Raw genomic sequence first — 18502 nt, forward strand, 5'->3', positions numbered from 1 at the left:
GAGCTGATTGGCCAGTTGCGCGGGCCAATGGGCGCGCGCGTTGTTGGGCAGTGGGGGCGCTGCTGTGACTGGCGCCGCCGCCATGAGCTCCATCGGCACCGGGGTGAGTGCTGCCGGGCCGGGCCGGGCCTGCCCCCTTCCCCCCATTTCTCCTCGGGGCGGGGCGGGGCGCCGCTGAGGCACCGGGAACCGGCAGGGTGGGGCCGCCCGTCTGCCGAGGGAAGACCGGGGCAAGCTGGGCCCGGCTGGGCCCGGCGGCGCAGCGTGTGCTTTGTAAGACGGTGCCGACGAGAAGTGCTTTCGGAAGGTCCCGGGAGCACATCGGTTCTGAAAAGCTGCTTTTCTGGAGTGGCGAGGGCCTGGCCGGAACCAAGCGGGGTTTGGGTTGGGTTTTTTTGGTGATGCCTCGTATTGGACCGACTCTGTAGTTGGCGGGCAGGTCAGGAGAGCTTTTGGGTGCAAGCCGCCCTTCAGGTTTGCACGTTCAGTTAAACGCGATGAGCAGCCTTCCTTTAAACAGAAATCTTCCTCTTCCCATCCTTCACGTGGTAAAACACAAGCGTCGCTCTTGCTCCTGCTGAGCCAGGAGGTGTCGCTGGCGACCGGCCCGGCCCCGGCCCCGGCCCCGGCCCGAGCCGCCCAGCTCCCCTGTCCGCCTCTTTGCTCGCTGCCCGACTCCCGGGACGTGGACGGAGCCGCCGGGAAGCGCATTGAGGTTGTTCTCTGCCGCTGCGCCGTCCACAACGTCGTCGTCCTTTCCCTTTGCGAACTGCCTGAAGAGCAATTTTAAAAAAGCATTGCAAATGTTAAAAATACTACTAAGAACCGCACACAAAGTTACAGCCCGTGTGAATCTGTTATCTGTGCTGTAGCCTCGAATCCCTCAGGTTCCTGCGGGGCCCTGTCCTTTGATGGGTTTCAGCTTCAGTATGACTGTCCCTGAAAGAAGTGATTTTTTTTTTAATTGCTTTTAATTAAGCCAGACAACACTGATTCATTTTGTTTCTTTATGTATTAAAGGAAACAATTGATTTACATGTTTTGTATTTTTGTCCTCTTTATTCAATCACCAAAACCCATGTTAAATTTAGCGCATCCTACTTTTTGCAAAACATTTAAGACTTTTACAGAAGAGTGACTTAGTGCTGCTTGCAATATGAACTGTATCGATAACGCTTTTATGCTGAGTGTGTGTTTGTCTTCTACAGTATGACTTGTCGGCTTCCACGTTCTCTCCAGATGGCAGAGTATTTCAAGTTGAATATGCCATGAAAGCTGTGGAGAATAGTAGGTAAGACAGAAAAGTTTTTTCCTCATCAGTTTCTTTTTAAAAAAAACACCCAACAAAAACGAACAAAAACCAGTGGAACTAGAGGAGATGAGTATGGTGACATAGCAGTGAAAATTACAGCGTCAAAATAACTGATGAACAATTGTGGCCCTGCCTTTCTGTCAATAATGTTTTCTGATAAAATATATAAGGCATGTAATGACTGTTCATTTTGGCAGGACCAAAAGCATAAAATAATGCTGTGAGAGAATGCGAAGGGTAAGAGTAAAATTATCGAAGCGTACTAAGGATAATAAAGCCTTATGCTTTGGTGCAAAAGCTGATTGCAGGGTTTGCTCCTGGATGGGAGATAATGGAAGTTTGTCAAAGCCCATTGTATAGATGGTGAATTGAGGTGCTGAGAAATGACTTCCCAAAGCCATGCAGGCTTGCAATAACATCACTGGAGGTTGCCAGTTAATGTACCAAACCTACAGTGTTGGCTTCCTTAAGAGTACCTATGTTTTTACAGATGTTGTCCAAGAAGCAGCCTGCAAATATAATTTTATATCCGCTGTGTACAGCTTGCAGCTTGGCTTGACTGTCACCAGCAAATGGCGAGGAAAGTGTTTGAGAGGAATTGAGTCAGTCTGTATGCATGGACCGTATCCGGCCCTGATCCCGACTAAGGGATCTGTAGAAATAAACTGTTCACAACCTCCAGTTAGTAGCAGTATATCATCTTGACAACATATTGCCAACTTGGTGACATTATTAAGGGCCTCAACCTTTATAATACCATTCTAAAACTAAATACGGTGCATCCTGAAATCTGAAACTTGCAGCCAAAACTGTTGTCTTCTCATTTTGAAAAAGGCATGTGCCAGCCTGTAGTTAATACAGTGGTCAGGTTTTTGACAACAGAAATACCACTCGGGTCCATGTGGTCTTCCAGGAATACCTTTTGAATTCACTTGGCTGGTGGAACTCGTAGTGTTGGCTAGGTTCTGTTTTCCTCTCATGTTCTGTATGTTGGCGGGGAACATGCATGAGATGCCTAAATGGAGTAGGCAGGGGTTGTAATCCTTGTGATCAGCTGATGTCCAGACATCCTTGGGATACTTGTCCAACTACCTGGATGCACTTAGGAGCTGTGCTTCTGTTCCCCTGGTGTGTTTGTTGGGTGAGATGGAGACTCATGTAAAATAGCACAGTTTCCTTGTAAGATGCCCCCAATTCAAAGCTACAACAAAGCTGTCCAGGCTCCAAGAGAATTGCTTTCCATCTTCCACATTTTCCAAACTGTTTAGCTCTAGATGTGCAGTGTGTGTGAATAGTTTCCACATGTGGGCAAAGGGAAGGTGGGAAAAAGGAAAATGCTAAAACATTGCTCTTTTTAGAAAGTTTCAGGGGTTGCAATGCATCTTCAAGGTAGAACTGAAATCATGGCATTCTGTTGTACTTATTGCTGTGCACACTTATATGACAACACTACCATTTAATCTCCCAACCCCACTCCTAAAGCTTTAGTGTTTTTTAAAGACTGTTGTTACATTTGACTTATCTTTCAGTACAGCAATTGGCATAAGATGTAAAGATGGTGTTGTATTCGGAGTAGAGAAACTCGTCCTGTCCAAACTTTATGAAGAAGGCTCCAATAAACGTCTTTTTAATGTTGATCGACATGTTGGAATGGTGAGTATTATTTGACGCTGTATGTGTTCTCCTAAATCTATCCTACAATTTACAAACAGAATTAAACCTTGGTCACTGAGTTACAAAAGGTGTCTGCATTTTGACTGGCTGTTAATGCTCTTCATTTCAGGCAGTGGCAGGACTCTTAGCAGATGCACGTTCTTTGGCAGACATAGCTAGAGAAGAAGCCTCTAACTTTAGATCTAACTATGGCTATAATATTCCACTGAAGGTAAGTGACTGGTGCTCCCAGTATAGTTCCTTAGATCTTGTAACACGATGATCTATTTAAATCGCCTTGAGGCATGTTTACTGTCATAAATGAAGTGTTTCAAAACCCTTCCTCCCTTTTCCCACAGCATCTTGCAGATAGAGTGGCCATGTATGTACATGCCTACACACTATACAGTGCCGTGAGACCTTTTGGCTGCAGGTACATCTTTCAAATATATGTATACTCTTTATTTACTGCCCACCCAAAATCTGGTTTGGTATTTAAGTCAGTCTTCACATAGCATCTATGCCTCAGTAAGTGCATTTTAGTGCAATTTGAAGTGAAAAGCTTGTCTGTATAAAGATATTTATATTACACAGATTTTATTTAAAACTTCCTTTCTGCCTTTTAACTAAAAAAAAAAAAAAAAGGCATTCTGAAGGCTGCGAAAAACCAATGTAAGAAACCAGCAGAGTCAGTTGCTGAAAAGAGATTGTGCCAGCAACTTTGTAAGTGGTAATACCCTAAACTTTAAGAAGGGTTTAAGAAGTTTAGAAGATAGCATGTAGGGGAAGTTTTGCTGCAAGAAAAATGAGACCTCAGTAAAATCTTTCATTCTAGCTATGCGTCGGTTGATGCATGCCAGCGTACTGTTTGCTACAGTTAGCAGAGCAAACAGTACGCCGGCATGCAACAACCGATGCATCTCAAGCAAAACTAAGGAAGTTATTCTCTTGCTCTACTCAGCATTGGTGAGGCTGGAGCTGGAGTACTGCATCCAGTTCTGGGCACCACACTTCAAGGATGTGGAAAAGCTTGAGGGATTCCAGAGAAGAGCCACTCATACGATTAGAGGTCTGAAGAGCAAATCATATGAGGAGAGGCTAACTGACACATACAGGACTGTTCAGCCTACAAAAGAGACTTCAGGGGAGGATTTGGTGGTAGCTTACAAATATATCAGGGGCGAGCATCAGGGGCTAGGCAAACAACTAATTCACCAAAGCGCCTCAGGGAAAACCAGGAGCAATGGTCATACACTCCTAGAAGAAGGTTTCATACTGGACATAAGGAAAAACTTCTTCACAGTTCATGTGATCAGACAGGAATAGACTCCCAGCGGGGGTGGTGAAGGCACCTACCCTGGAGATCTTCCAAAGGAGACTGGACGCACATCTTGCTGGGATTATTTAACCCCACAAGTCTTTCCTGCCCAGAGCAGGGGGGCTGGACCCGATGATCTCACAAGGTCCCTTCCAGCCCTGAACTTCTGTGAATCTGATTTGATAGCACAGTATAAGTCTTCTAATTTCCTTTTGCTTAATAGTTTCATGTTGGGATCTTACGATGAGGATGATGGTGCTCAGCTGTACATGATTGACCCATCAGGTGTTTCATACGTGAGTACTTTTATCTTCTGACATAGTGGCTCCTTTTCTAAAGGTCTCTAACAGGTTCATGAAAGCATTTCCCTTTAGATTTCTTTGGAATAAGCAGTCATTACTTCTGCTTGACACTGGAAGCAGTATGGTTTTATGGCCTGTCTTTTGAGCTGGGTACTTTAGAGAGTGAGTTCTGGTAAATCGCTGTGGTTGCAACTGTTGGTGCTGTTTATACCTAGTTTTCCTTTATTAGAGATGAGTGTCATGGACTTCTGTAGATGAAAAGTATTTTTTCTTCTGTGAAACCTAAATCTGTATTCATTTTTTCATAAACCCTGCATGTCAGTTCACTTGTTCTGGCTATGTGTTTTGGAGATGGGTATTAAAGGGAGGGATGCTGCCTCACTGAACACTTACAAAAAAGTGCATGCAATGTATAATTGTCCTGTTTACTGACGTTTAGCTCCAAGTAGACTGGCGGCTCTCCCTTAAGGCACTGTAATTTGTTTTAACAATCAGCACAAAAGCGTGTTGTTTGTAAATCCTTGCAGTATGGTTTTATCTCTGAATACTCAGCTAGATAACAAAGAGCAAAGTGGTGTTTAATTTTAGGAAGCAGTCCATTGGTTGTACCTGGTCCTGCAATTTTATGTGCTTAATGAGATCATTTTGTAAAGGAAGGAAATTCAAACATTTCAGAGTGCTGTTAGTTCATGCCTCAGCTTCAGGCTCGGAATTTCCTGATTTAATTTTTCACTTAACTTTTTATATCCACTACTATATCAACACAATATGGAAGTGGGGCTGAAAGAACTCAAATCTTATGAAGTGCCAGAATTAATTGGCCACATAAACTGGTCTAAAATTTACTCTTAGCTTAGTTTTCACTTGTTTTTTTACCTACAGAAAAAATAAAGAGCAATTCCATTGCAAAGAATTCAAAAGATCATCACGTCACAATGGTTTTAACACACGTTTCCTACCTGAAATCTCTGAATCATAGATTGTAATCTTGTTAAATTGTATTTGGCATGGCACCCTGGCTGAGAATCGCAGCAGATGCATGTTAGCAAGTGTCTAATGCAAACAGTATGAAACAGTATTATTTAGCTATTCTTAGCTGGTTCTGATCAGTGGTTCTCTCGACCAGGGTGAGGCAGGATCTTTATAAGGGTGCTGTGCAATATTAGCACTAAGGTGTGCAAACGTGCGCGTGATCTGTATGATACACCTAGGGATTTCATATAGGAGTCTATTCAAATAAACCACAACCGGTCAGAATGGTTCCTGAGTTATTTGCAACGGAAGAACTGCTGTATTATTTTCTGTAGTCAAAAACTGAGTGAAAGCCAAGAGTTGGCATTTTCCAAGGGGTGCCTTGAGTCTACAAGGTTTGAGAACCACTAGACATGTAGAAGCAAGTTTTGGATGTCAGGGCATCTAGAGAAGCTTTTTTGGGAAAAGCTCTTCGTTCCTTGCACAGAGCTGGACAAAAAAAGGGAATGTCAGTCTCAGTGTTTAGGTCAGAAGGTGATGTTAGAAATAGTTTTGCACCTGTCTGGGAACTGTGGTAAGTCGAATAAAAATAGAGGTTGCCATGAATCTGAAGAATGGGCTGACCTTAAAACAAGTAAATTAACTTTGCTGGAAATGAACATTTGAAATGCAAAACTGTGCTAGACTAGCAAGGAAGCAAAGGATACCTGACTAAGGATTAGGGCACTGCAGAAAACTCTATAAGCAAGTTTCTTTTCATGAGCCTTGATCACCAGAGGGTGCTAGGGAGAACTATTCTTTTTGTGGAATAAGTGTGATATGCAGCTGAAGACAGAAGTGGCTGAAACGAGGTGATAAATTCAGGGGCTACAAGTTACAAAGGTTTAGATGGCTTGCCTCCAGTTCCGAAGAACCCTAAGGAAGTGCCTGAGCTGCTAATAAAAATACAGTATATTGGAAGGTAACTAATGACCCTGGATTTGAAAATTTGTACTGAGCTGACCCTGGAACTACACACTTGGTTAATTAAGGACTGACAAAAAACAAATACTGTTGCACATCTTGAGGTCTTCACTGCTGCAGTTGATCAAAGATAAGAATTTTGTTATGTTTATATAATGATGCTGGTATTAGGATAAATGTTTTTGCAAAAAATATAAATGCTTGTGCTTCAGGCCATAGCGATACACTAATGGAGTGTGGAAGAAATGATGTCTGTAGACAGATTATTCTCCATTTGTCCACTGGGTTTCTTGCACCTTTCTCTGAAGCATCTGGTACAGACTAGACTGAAGAGTCCGTAGTTATTGCAGTCCTGTTTTTCAGTAGCTTGTGAATTCTTTTCTCTTGTGCTGAGAGGTCAGGAAAACAGCCAGATCCTTTTCTATGTCCTTCCTTCGTGGAATAGTATATTTATACTTGTTTTAGCACCACTGTGTGTCAAAGTGCTTGCAAGGCAAAAATAAGCAGAACCACTTCTTTTTTTTAACCAAAGATTCTGGTGACTAAGTATTTCTTACTCATAGAAAGAAAACAGCATGTTCCGTTCATAAATGCACCCCAACTTTAAAGCTGGAATTCTGGCATAGGGCAAAAGTCAGCAAGAACTGCCAGTTTTCCAACACAAGATGCTTCAACACACAAAACACACTACGTGTTTGGAAAGAATGTGATGGGAAGAGACAGGTGGCCTCAGAGTGAGTTGTTGTGGAAAGCTGTAGTGGTGACTGTAAAGTAGGGATGTGGCAGCTAAACGATTGTTTAGCCGATTGCACCCATCCCAAGCTAAAGGATAGTCTGGCAGGGAAGGGAAGCCAAGTAGTGCCCAGCAGGAATCTGAAGGCAGGAGGGAAGAGTGAGGGTGAGGGGGACTAGTACCCATAGCCTAAGAGGAAAATGGAGCAGCTAGGTGACTAATAATAATCAGTTAAGCAGCTAGCTCCTGGTTCACAGGTGCTCCCGCCATCCCTGCACAGGACTTCACTGGGCTGTGTTGTTTGGCTGGGCTTGTCCCCCCTGCCCCCAACTCTGAATCTATAGGGCTTCCATAGGGGCTCCCAGCAGCAGCTGCGTCTGACCTGCTGTGTCATCCGCTAATTGTTTAGTCGATAGAATAGGTTAAACAAATATTTTTTTAAAAAACAATATTGATACCCCTACTCTAAAGCAGTCTGTAAACCTCTAGAAAGCAATACACATTGTACAGCCACACTGACCTTTTTGGTACTTAATTTAATGGTACGCAGGAACATGTTAACTTTGGGAGCTTTCATTTACTTTGGTAACTCGTGTTACTAGGATTTCTTGTATTTACTGAGAAACGTGTATGTAGGTAATAGTGCCTATAGGCATCCTTGTGTACCATTCTAAATCTTAAGACTACAGTTTTCCTGACTTCTTACAGATAAACAGAGTATTAAAACCCTCCCTGCAATATAAGACAACATCAATCTAACTTTTTTTTTCTTTTACTTTTATAGGGTTATTGGGGCTGTGCCATTGGTAAAGCCAGACAGGCTGCAAAGACAGAGATTGAAAAGCTGCAGGTAGGACAGAGGTTTTCAACCTTTTTTGGTTGGTGTAGTCCCAGCGGATGGTCAAGAAGCAGGGAATCCCACATCCCATGGACTGGGGATGGGGGAGAATCCCCTGGCTGATCAACTGGGGGTGGGGCAGTCACTGGCAAAACTTGAAGTGCCCCCCACTTCTCTTCTCCGTACCCCCTGGGGGCTTCCCAAATGCCCCCACAGGTATGTGTACCCCTGGTTGATAACCCCTGAGGTAGGATGTTAAATAATACAGCATTCACTACATACAACCAATTTGTAGTGATTTACCTCAAGATAAATATTCTTGGATAAAACTGTTGTGCCATGCCTTGTAGGCTTCAGAGGAAAGGTTTATGTACTCTAGCACCAGGCAGGTCAGCTAGTTAATGAGACTGCTTGTTCCGCATGGAAACAGTTGTCCGTAAGTCACAGTGATTGGAACATTCTCTAAAGAACAATGAATGGGGTAGCAGAATTATGCTTTGCCCATATAGAACGACCACTGAAGTGCTATAAATTCTACTAAAAATGTGTATTCATGGAGCATATTAAAGATGTTTATCTAGTCAGGTGGCACCTGTGTTTTCTTACTGGCTTTCAACATACCTGTTATGAACAGCTTGTAGATACCACGTACAAGTATATCTTAAAGCAGCATAAAGATAGGTGGCTGCATAGCAGAAAAGACTTTACTGGCATGAGTTTGCATAGATAATCACAACTGGAAAAAAAACTTGAGTTCTAGGCTCATGTTACATTGGTTCCAATTAACCCTGTATACTGGGCCAGACTGGTAGAGTATATGCAGAGCAGAGACAAGTTTTAGAATAGTTAATTTTTTTCCTCTTCCTCTGTTTGTAAAGAGGTTAGTTAAAAAAAGCCAGACAGCTTAATTGCCAGACTGTGGGGAGAAAATGTCTAATTTCCTCTTTCTAACAGGTTAACTTTCAATTAACCTACTCTTAGGTTAATTTTGTTATGGTTAAACACCAAGTCATAATGATGGATTCCGAATGTATTGCTAATACAGTATTGGAGTGCTGCAAGTTGCCCTTAGGGTTTGGACACAACCTGTTTACAAAACTGACATAAATTACACTGGGACCTGGAGCAGGCAGATGCCCAAGTCTCTTGTGTAGCTGCTTGAAGTTAGTGCTATCACAGCACTTTGCCACTAGATGGTGGTGGAGCAAGTAACAGCCTGTTTGCTTTGACCATATAATTACCCCAGGATAAGAGACAGCTAGACAACACCAAAACTGATCTTTCCCACACTAATTCTACACCAGATTTGAGTAAGTCCCTAGTGGCACTGAAATACCAACATAAAGACTGATTATACTTGCATAGAAGTGTCGTGTATCCAGGCAGGGCCTTACAGGCTAGTTTGGGGACGAGGAAAAGAAAACATCATAAAGGACTTTCTCTTCACAAAAACTTTTGAGGTTTCTCAGAAATAATTAACACCTTTGTCTCCTCTACAACTCCTGGAAAAATTGTGTGCAATACTAAGTATTCCTTTAATAATGAAGATTAGACAGCTTGTGAACAAATAGTGCAGAAAATGAACTCCACAACAAGCTGGCAATTGCATGTAGGGTTTTCTGTGCTCTGCAAGCTAATTAAATGAGCAAATAGGAGTTTTTTTAAAAACGGGTTGGAAAAAATGCAGTTTTGGTCTACAACCTATATCGGGAACATCATTCTTTAATGTTTAAATGTGCTGATGCCTGTAAATTTTCAGGAAATACGTATCTAAACTGCAAGCTAGATGCCCTAAGCATGATGGTGATCCCTTGTGTAAGCTACACCAGAAGTATTATGGAGAAACTAAATTACTTTTGGCCATGTTTTTAAGCTTGCAACAAATGATGTGGAAATGTAGACTGAGCACCATGCTGTTTAGTACTTTGCCCGCATCCCTTATGAATTACTGGGAAATGGAACTGTTATCTCATCCCTGCATTGCCTCAATGTAACAGAATAAGTGGCTTCTCCATTTGCCCGAGAGGGAGGTGGTTGATAAGGCATCTGATCGATTTAAAAAAAAAATTGGTCACATGCATTTAACTTTAATTTGGCCCTGGATGGATGCCCCTAAAGACTGAGGTATAATTAAGTTCAAGAAAAATAAAAAATGAATACTGAATTTGAATTGTGTAAAGTCAGTGACTGCCTGCAGGTTAGCTTTAAACTGGAATGACTGCATACAAATCCCAACAGAAAAGCCTTGAGTATGATGGTTATGGTAGAGACCAATCTTTGACTGTCATTTGATTATACCTCAGGTTTTTTTGACAAGTTCCTAAAGGTTTAAGATGTGGATGCATTTCTGTTTAGCTCCAGTTGAAAGGACTGAAATGTGGGTGCAGACTTCCTATGAGGCACTCACTTTACTACATACTGACATGGGAAAGGGCTTGGACTGGCAAACAGTGTTCTGAAAAAGTTCACTTTCATTCAAGCGTATGCCGTCTGTTTCTCTCTGGATTTCACCCTTTGTCAGTAGTGGGGAGCAAACAGTCCTACTGTGCACCCACCACCTGGCTGATACTGGGTGTCCTGGTCTCTTAACAGTTAGCTTTCTCTCTTTGGAAAACAGTACTGACATGTACTTTCTTCATCAGCAGATGAAAGAAATGACCTGCCGTGATGTTGTTAAAGAAGTTGCAAAAATGTGAGTTTCCCCTCCTCTGCACATACACCATTGAAAATTACACGGTGTAAAAAAAAAATCAGTCACCTAAAGCTTAGTTTTAGGTATTAGTTCTGTGCCTAGAGCTATGCTCCTGCTAGTTTTGGTTATATGAAAAGCCTACTTGATATCTTGAAAATATGCAGAAGACAAACTGAGTACACGTTTTTACCTTTTCCATCAGTCACTTCAGATATTAAAAGCCACTTTTTTTATTTTTATTTATTTATAATTTAAGCAACTGAACCCCCCCCCCCAAAAATGCAGTGGCCCTCCCCCTCCTCCAGACGAGCCACCCACGGCCCTGTCCTGCTCCCCACTGGGGCTGTGCATCCCATGGCTCTGAGCCCTGCCCAGCTGGATAGGGCTGTGAGAAACTTCCCTTGCAGCCTGTTCAAAACAGATTCGGAGGAGATTCGGCCAAAAACACCAAAACGAATCAGTGTCCTCTAAAATGGCTGAATCCGAAACTGAATCAAAACATAGCCGTTTTGCACTGCCCTACTACTACGTAGGAACTTTCAGAGACATCTAATTTCTGCCTGCTTTCTCTTGGAACAGTACCTAGTTGCAGGTCATCCTTTACGTTTTAACCACAGCTTAAGCAGTCATAAAAACATGTTAGCATGCCTCCTTAGTAACTGCCATAATGATACACATACCATCAGAAAGCAGGTCTGTGGTTGCTGTTGGATCGGCAGGCATCGGCCTCTAACTGAAAGTAATTTTTAGGAAAGTAAAACTAAAAATCCTGTCCTTCATCTGTTAATATTATGTTAATCTCCCACTGTGGGACAGTCACTACTGTAGGACTGAAAAAGCATCTGCCAGTTTGGAGTCCCCTGGCATTAGCACATGTGTGAAATGAATCCATCCCCGAGATATGGTAGGTTAGGTACATTAGTACAATGTACGTAAGTGAATGCACTACAAGCTGATACAGTAATTCTCAGAGTGAGTGCCACAGCACCCTGGGGTGCCATGCAGTGTTAGCACTGTTAGGTGTGCAGACACCTACATCTGATTGGCAAGGTAAACCCAGAGATTTCAAATAGGAATCCATCGTGTCACAACCATTCTGATCTGTTGTCAGTTTCCTGAGTTCTTTGCAATAGAATTGTTGTTTTTCTGTGATCAAGAAATAAGTAAAAGCCAAGAGCTGGTACTTTGTAAAGGAATGGGGGGGGGAGGGAGGCCCGAGTCTAAAGAGGTAGAGAACCACAGTGCTTTTAAAACTCTTTACCAGGTTCATGAAAGATCATAGCACAGGGATGGCATAAACCAGGAGTGCTCAGTCCCTTGCCCATGGGCCAAATCCAGCCTGCAGGGCTCCCTGCGAGACAGGAAATTTGACAGCGGGGGACCAGTGGCAATTCATACTGCGACCCCTCTCCTGCTGCCAGATTCCCAACCCCTGTGCAGCTGGGCTACACCCCCTGCACAACCAGAGGATGTCTGAGCCATGCCCTGTGCCACCACCTCCCCCCATGCAGCTGGATTGGGGCTAAACTGCCCCACTTGTGGGCTGATCTGGTCACACACCAGCAGGATTCAGTCTGCAGGCAGATGGGTTGCTGGCCATCTGGCCTGCGGGGGCAAAAGGTTGAGCGCCACTGGCATAAAGTATTTGTTCTGCTCCTGAAGCAGCTCGTTTTCAGCTTGACTTTGAACCACCCACATCAATATAAGGAATGCAAATTTCTTTGTCATGCAGAACATTCACTTCATTTGTGGACAAATATCTTAAGGCTCTGTATTCTCTACGTACCCCTGGCAATGAGCAGGGAATGCCATTCTGCCCTCAGGTTGCTACCTTTGCATGTTGTGTGTAAGAGTGCACATGCAAGCCCACGCACAACTTGTACCCTACAATGATATGCAGAATTAGAACACATGTGGCCAATTCAAGAAGTTGTAACTTGTGCACAGTATGCTTACTGCAGGCAAAAAATCTTAACTGAGCTTCAGTCTTGATCAGTCAGTATAAAGTGAGTTACAACAGGCATATTTAGTACTCTGCTAGCTGAATTATAGGACAAGCTCAAAAAGGGAGAAATGTGATGTCATCATCTCCATTTACCAGTGCTTAAGTTCCAGACCAGTGGAGACTAACCTTTTTGGCAGGTGTCACAATTTAGCCCTGCCCCTTCATGAGTGCCACACCTATCCCTTCCCTGCCCAATCTGCTGCTCAGCTTTCTGCCCTGTCTGCTGTTACACAAGCTGCTATGCCATTTATGACACGCATGCCACCAGTTGGCCACCACTGTTTTAAACTACCTAAATTTTGATCAGGGATTTTGAGTTCTACTCCTGTACCACAGAGACTGATAACTTGTTTGCATCTTAGCCTGAAACACCCTACTCTTTTTTTAAGTCATTAGTATAAACACTAGATATTTTGATTTTGATTTTTTGTACAACTTTTTTTTCAGTTAGATGAGAAACTAAAGCCATGTTGCATGTGTGTGGGGTGGGGGAGGGATGAATGGACAAGTTGGATATCTATATCTAATCTGTCTAATTATTAAATTAACAAATAGCATTTAAGAGGGAAATTTGTAAGTAGCCAGTTAATTGCAAACTTCAGTCTCTTTTCTAGAATCTACATAGTTCATGATGAAGTAAAGGATAAAGCCTTTGAACTTGAACTCAGCTGGGTTGGAGAAGGTAAATTTATTTAATTTATTCTTGTTTATAGAAATATTGTAGTTCTGATAGAAGTTTTGTGGCAGTAAATCTAAAGACTCAAATAACCTGAAGTGCATTAAATCCCTCTGTAAATCACCCTAGACAGACATTTAACTGGGATGATTTAGTCAGGGATGTTCCTGCCTTGAGCAGGGGGCTGGACTAGAAGCTCTTGTGAAGTTAGTCCCCTCTAACCCTATTCTCCTATGATCCCATGAAATGACTTACAAAATTTCACTTGTATAGGAATTAAGTTCTAAAAGACCATTTCTAAATATGCTTTCGTTTATAGTGACCAAGGGAAAGCATGAAATTGTGCCGAAAGACATCAGGGAAGAAGCAGAGAAATATGCCAAGGTAAGCAAGAGAGCTTTATTTATTCAGTTTAAAATTCCACTTTACAAGGAAACCTGAACAGAATGAACTGAACAAAGTTCACTACTTCCAGTGTGCTTGCAACTAAGTGCAAAGGTAGCCTGGAATTTTTAGATTAACGGATCTAGAAACATTACCTGAAACGGTTTAGAAGGGAGATTAGCAAAACAGCATATTCCAGTTGTATCTTCAGTTGATCACATTCAAGAGCCTGGTAACACTGGCAGATCTCCTTGCCTAAGTAAGGAGAAAAATCGGTGCATTAGATTTAGACCTTGTTCTTAAACATTGGTCCAAGTCTTGTAGTCAGTTGTGCGAGTACAATAACTCCTCTAAATGCAGGAGCTGGCAGGAAAAGAGGTAACTGGTAGACAGAGGATCTCAACAGTTGTACTAGTGTTGGAAGCAGTAACTGCATTTAAGTGTTATGCACACAAGTAGCAGTGTTGGACAAATGATTTGACACTCAACCCATACAAAAGTTGAGGTTTTTGCACAGCATCCTGTAGCAGTGTGCATACAAGACCTTGCTGTCTACCTCCTTCCACGTGCAAAGCCACAAATCTGAAATTCCTGCTCGTGGGTAGCATACCTTGCATCAGTGCAACAACTCCTGCTACAGAGAACCAGATCCTTTATCCAAATTCCTATGACTTGCAGGATGACCTCAACAAGGGCTAGAATTTAACGTGTGTGTATTTGTGTTTTCTAAATAGGAATCATTGAAAGAGGAAGATGAATCGGATGAGGACAATATGTAACACGTTGTTACTTCAGGACAAATTTTATTTTAGCACAGGTTTGTTTATTATGCATCAGCTGTGGGTTGCCATTATGTACTTGCTGGAAGAATATTTTGACCAACTTGCACTAATAAATATTCCCATTTGCTGTTATCAGACTTCTGGAAGTCAGTTAGTGATATTGGAAAAGACAAAGTAGAGCACTTCAGACCCGTATAAGTTTTAATAAGACTCTGAATTAAAGGTCTTTGTGTCAAGAATGAAACTTTCCTGAATTAACTAAAGTGAAGCTGCAAAACCTGCCTAATTGGAACACAGTACTTTCCCCCAAATACTTCACTGCTTGCTTGCAGACTAAGATACTGGTCCTGTAAAATTAGATTACCTCTTGTCTAGATGAGCACAACTTTGTCTACACTAGTGCTTGTCTGCCAGGGTGCCGTGAGATCCTTTTTAAGGGTGCTGCACAATATTAGCATTAAGTATGCAAACATTTACAGGAGTCGCAAAGTAAACCCAAAGGTTTTCAAAAAGGAAGCCAGTACCAAGAAACACTGAGCTGTTGTGACCAAGTTCTTTGCAACAGCAATATTGCTCTTAATTTTTCTGTAATTACAGAAGTTTAGAACCAAGGGGCAGTGGAACAGACTGCCGTGGGAGGTTGTGGACTCACTGGAGGTCTTCAAGAGGTTGGACTAGCACTGGTTAGGCCTATGCTGTAGGTATTCCCCGTGCTGCTAGGCTTTAATGGTTGCCACATGAGGCAGGGAAGTAATTTTTCCTACCTTCCTGCTGTTGCATGCATAAACAGGTATTTTTTGGTGGGGTGGGGGTCCTCTCTCAGAAGTACTGGATGTTGGCTGCAGCCAAGGCTGGGGATTTTGACTGGAATGTGACAGTTTCTGCTGGGACTTTGAAACCAAGGAGGTTCTTGGCTACTGGGTCTTGCCCCACTGTCATATTTGTGGTCAAAGAAGAATCTTACCGCATGGTTAGCAGGGATCCTGGTTTTTTCCTATTTAAAACCCCCCCGATATTGGGTTAAAAAAAATTAACCCCAAATCCACATTTTTCTGTGGCTTAAACAAAACACCACTAACATACATACAGTGGTGTTTCGTTTTAGTCATGGAAAAATGTGGATTTGAGTTTAAAAAAAAAAAAAAAGGAAAGTGAAAATTGGGGAAATTTTAAAATCGGAGAAAGCCAGGATCCCTGATGGTTAATTTGGTACAGACTGTGTGTGGGTGGTTGCTTTCTTCTGCAGGGGGCATGTCTCTTGGCTCTCAAGCACTTTTAACAATCCTTGCATCTACTTCCAAGGAGTGTCTTAAATCTAAAAAAAGGTTAAGAAGGAATGGCCTACACCCAGGGTGGTAGGTCACTACCTCATCAAAAGACAACCTGCAGCAGAAGGGGAGGCTATACCCAGCCTACTTTTCCTGAGCAGTCCTTCAGACTTTTACCTCCTTCCTTTGTTCAGCTGAAGTAACTAAGTCCTGCCAGTACCCTTAAACCCAAAATGTACAGTACCAACCAGCAGTTGCCCCAGGATATTCTCTAGACCAACATAATATCACTGGCATTTAAGAAGGTGATTTTAAGGCTCACTACTATCTGTACCTTGATGAAAGCCCTTGTATAAATGAAGTAGGTAGTCTCCAGTTATTGTGTTCTTGTTTTTAGCTTTGTGCTATCTCTGCATTTAATAGTCAGTCATGACCATACTATAAATCCAGATCGACAAGCCTTACCGAGGAGGTTAGGCTGGATCTGGCAGCAGTTGGGAGATTAGGGTGTGTCTACCTGCAGTGCAGATGCGAGACTTGCATTAAGTAGGTTAGAGTTGAGATGTCTAGCAAGTATATCACCTCAGGCAATTCAGACAAGTACAGGGAAGTATCTATGCCCATGTTTTAAATTTCCTTTTAATACCAGTGTGAATTTAGAGGATTACAACTAAAATGACTAGCCTCTATTAAGGATTAATTTAATATATTTAAATACTAAGCAGTGCAAGCTTGCTAAAGTTAAAAAAAAGATGGCAAGCCATAACATGACAAGTTGCTGGGCCAAGATAAGCTAGTTGTTGATATTTTTTCAGAGGTGGAGAATTCTCATGCCAGTTTATGCAGGAATTTCTTGTTCCAATTTCAGCTGTGAATGAAATGGCCATCTCCAAATACAAATCATGAGAACAATGCAGCTCAACAGTCTGAAAGGACAAAAACATTCACTTCCATGCACTGATACTTACTGTAAAAGGAATCACATGCAAAACTATCACAACATCAAGGAAACTTTCAGATAAATTTTAAAAATAGCATTAAGATGTTTATTTATTTAGACACAAATGGATTCTAGTTTCCACTAATTGCTTGACTAAGACTTGCAAGTAAAGCCTAAAATGCTACATTAATTGTAAGTTAGTAGAAGTCAGCTTTAAGTGTGTAAGAGTATTAACTTCAACATATGAATAGCTGGCTGGCAGCCAGTGAGAGTCTGAACAGTTCAAACCAAATGCTTCAGAAGTTTAGGTTCCTTATCCTAACCCCCTGCTCCCCAAGTAAGGGTTTGCAAGCCAATCCCTGTATGGGACTGCCAGGGTGCTCTAGCTGTTGGCTGCGGCTTTAGTTTCAGAACCGTGTCTCTGTGATCGCTGATGAGCTCTGAGTGGAGAAGCAGCATCCTTTGAAGTAAAAGCTTCAAACTACTGCAAGTTTTTATTTCAGCAACCTACTGCATGTTACACAAGTTGTGAACTACCCAGACACAAACTGCTTCTACTGTATGAATGCAAGTGAATGAATTCAATCCTGGCTCTGGAATATCACTTTTACTGGTAGGAATGTTCAGCAGGGAAGAACAGAGTTAGATGTTTGGTCCCCCCACCAAAGTCCTACCTGTAGAAGAACAGGGTAGTTTCATAGTAGCTAGGGTCAGGAGGGACCTGAACAGATCATCTAGCCTGACCCCCTGCCACAGGCAGGAATGAATGCTGGGTTCACAAGACCCCAGACAGGTGATCATCCAACCTCTTAAATTTGCCCAAGGTAGGGGCAAGGACCACTTCCCTGGGAAGTTGGTTCCAGATTTTGGCCACCCTAACTGTGAAATATTGCCTTCTGATCTCTAACCTATTCTCCATCAGCTTATTACCATTGTTCCTTGTCACCCCAGGTGGTGGTGGGGAGAATAAGGCTCTGCCTATTTGCTGATGATCTCCCCTGATGAGCTTGTAGGCAGCCACCAGGTCTCCCCTCAGCCTCCTCTTGCTGAGGCTGAACAGGTTTAGGTCCCTCAGTCTCTCCTCATAGGGCCTGTCCTGCTGCCCTCTCGCCAAGCGGGTGGCCCTCCTCTGAACTCTCTCCAGGCTGGCCACATCCCTTTTGAAGTGCGGCACCCAGAACTGGACGCAGTACTCCAAATGCAGCCTGACCAAAGTCACAGAGGGGGAGTATCACCTCTCTGGCCTGGCTTGAGATGCATCTTTGGATGCATGACCAGGTATAGTTGGCCTTGCTGGCGGCGGTCTGACACTGGCAGCTCATGTTCATCTTGGAGTCAATAATGACTCCAAGATCCCCTCTTAGAAGCACAGAGGCAGAAAGGGAACTCACCAGCCTGTATATATGCTGTGGATTCCTTCTCCCATGGTGCAGCACCTTGCATTTATCTACACTGAGCCCCATCTTAGTCTCATTTGCCCACTTTTGTAGTCTGTCTAAATCTAATTGCAGCCTCTCTCTCTCTTCAAGTGTGCCCACCTCACCCCACATCTTAGTGTCATCAGCAAACTTGGACATGTACTTTCAACCCCCTCATCCAAGTTGCTGATGAAGATGTTAAACAGTGCGGGTCCTAGGACCGAGCCCTGGGGTACCCCACTGCTC

The 18502-nt window shown here is 42.8% G+C and overlaps 1 protein-coding gene and 1 long non-coding RNA gene across 7 annotated transcripts in view; one reads left to right on the forward strand and one right to left on the reverse strand.

Annotated features, from left to right (window-relative positions):
* PSMA3 (proteasome 20S subunit alpha 3) lies at positions 1-14762 on the forward strand. 4 transcript variants are annotated; one of them, XM_014598773.3, is made up of 11 exons: positions 1-103; positions 1209-1291; positions 2842-2965; positions 3096-3197; positions 3325-3398; positions 4507-4579; positions 8038-8103; positions 10734-10783; positions 13391-13470; positions 13784-13848; positions 14583-14762. In XM_014598773.3, exons 1-11 carry the CDS (start codon positions 83-85, stop codon positions 14625-14627), a joined length of 783 nt encoding a protein of 260 aa, XP_014454259.1. In that variant the 5' UTR covers positions 1-82; the 3' UTR covers positions 14628-14762. The 4 variants fall into 4 exon arrangements, with proteins under 4 accessions (XP_014454259.1, XP_014454260.1, XP_014454261.1 ...); XM_014598774.3 differs by having other exon boundaries at positions 10737-10783; XM_014598775.3 differs by having other exon boundaries at positions 2-103; positions 13403-13470.
* Positions 13844-18502, reverse strand: part of LOC102561629 (uncharacterized) — a 24033-nt gene continuing 19374 nt past the window's right edge. For all 3 annotated transcript variants that reach the window (XR_002087865.2, XR_002087867.2, XR_002087866.2), the window contains exon 4: positions 13844-14103. This is a non-coding gene — a long non-coding RNA (uncharacterized LOC102561629). The remainder of the gene's footprint in view (positions 14104-18502) is intronic.

Source organism: Alligator mississippiensis, chromosome 2, assembly GCF_030867095.1.
Source record: "Alligator mississippiensis isolate rAllMis1 chromosome 2, rAllMis1, whole genome shotgun sequence".
NCBI classification, from domain to species: domain Eukaryota; kingdom Metazoa; phylum Chordata; order Crocodylia; family Alligatoridae; genus Alligator; species Alligator mississippiensis.

Excerpts from the sequence above, each read along its gene's own strand:
- PSMA3 (XM_014598773.3), top strand. The coding sequence starts at position 83 with ATGAGCTCCATCGGCACCGGG. Across the intron at positions 1,292-2,841 it reads AAAGCTGTGGAGAATAGTAG|TACAGCAATTGGCATAAGAT; the intron begins GTAAGACAGAAA and ends CTTATCTTTCAG. Across the intron at positions 8,104-10,733 it reads CAGAGATTGAAAAGCTGCAG|CAGATGAAAGAAATGACCTG; the intron begins GTAGGACAGAGG and ends TTTCTTCATCAG.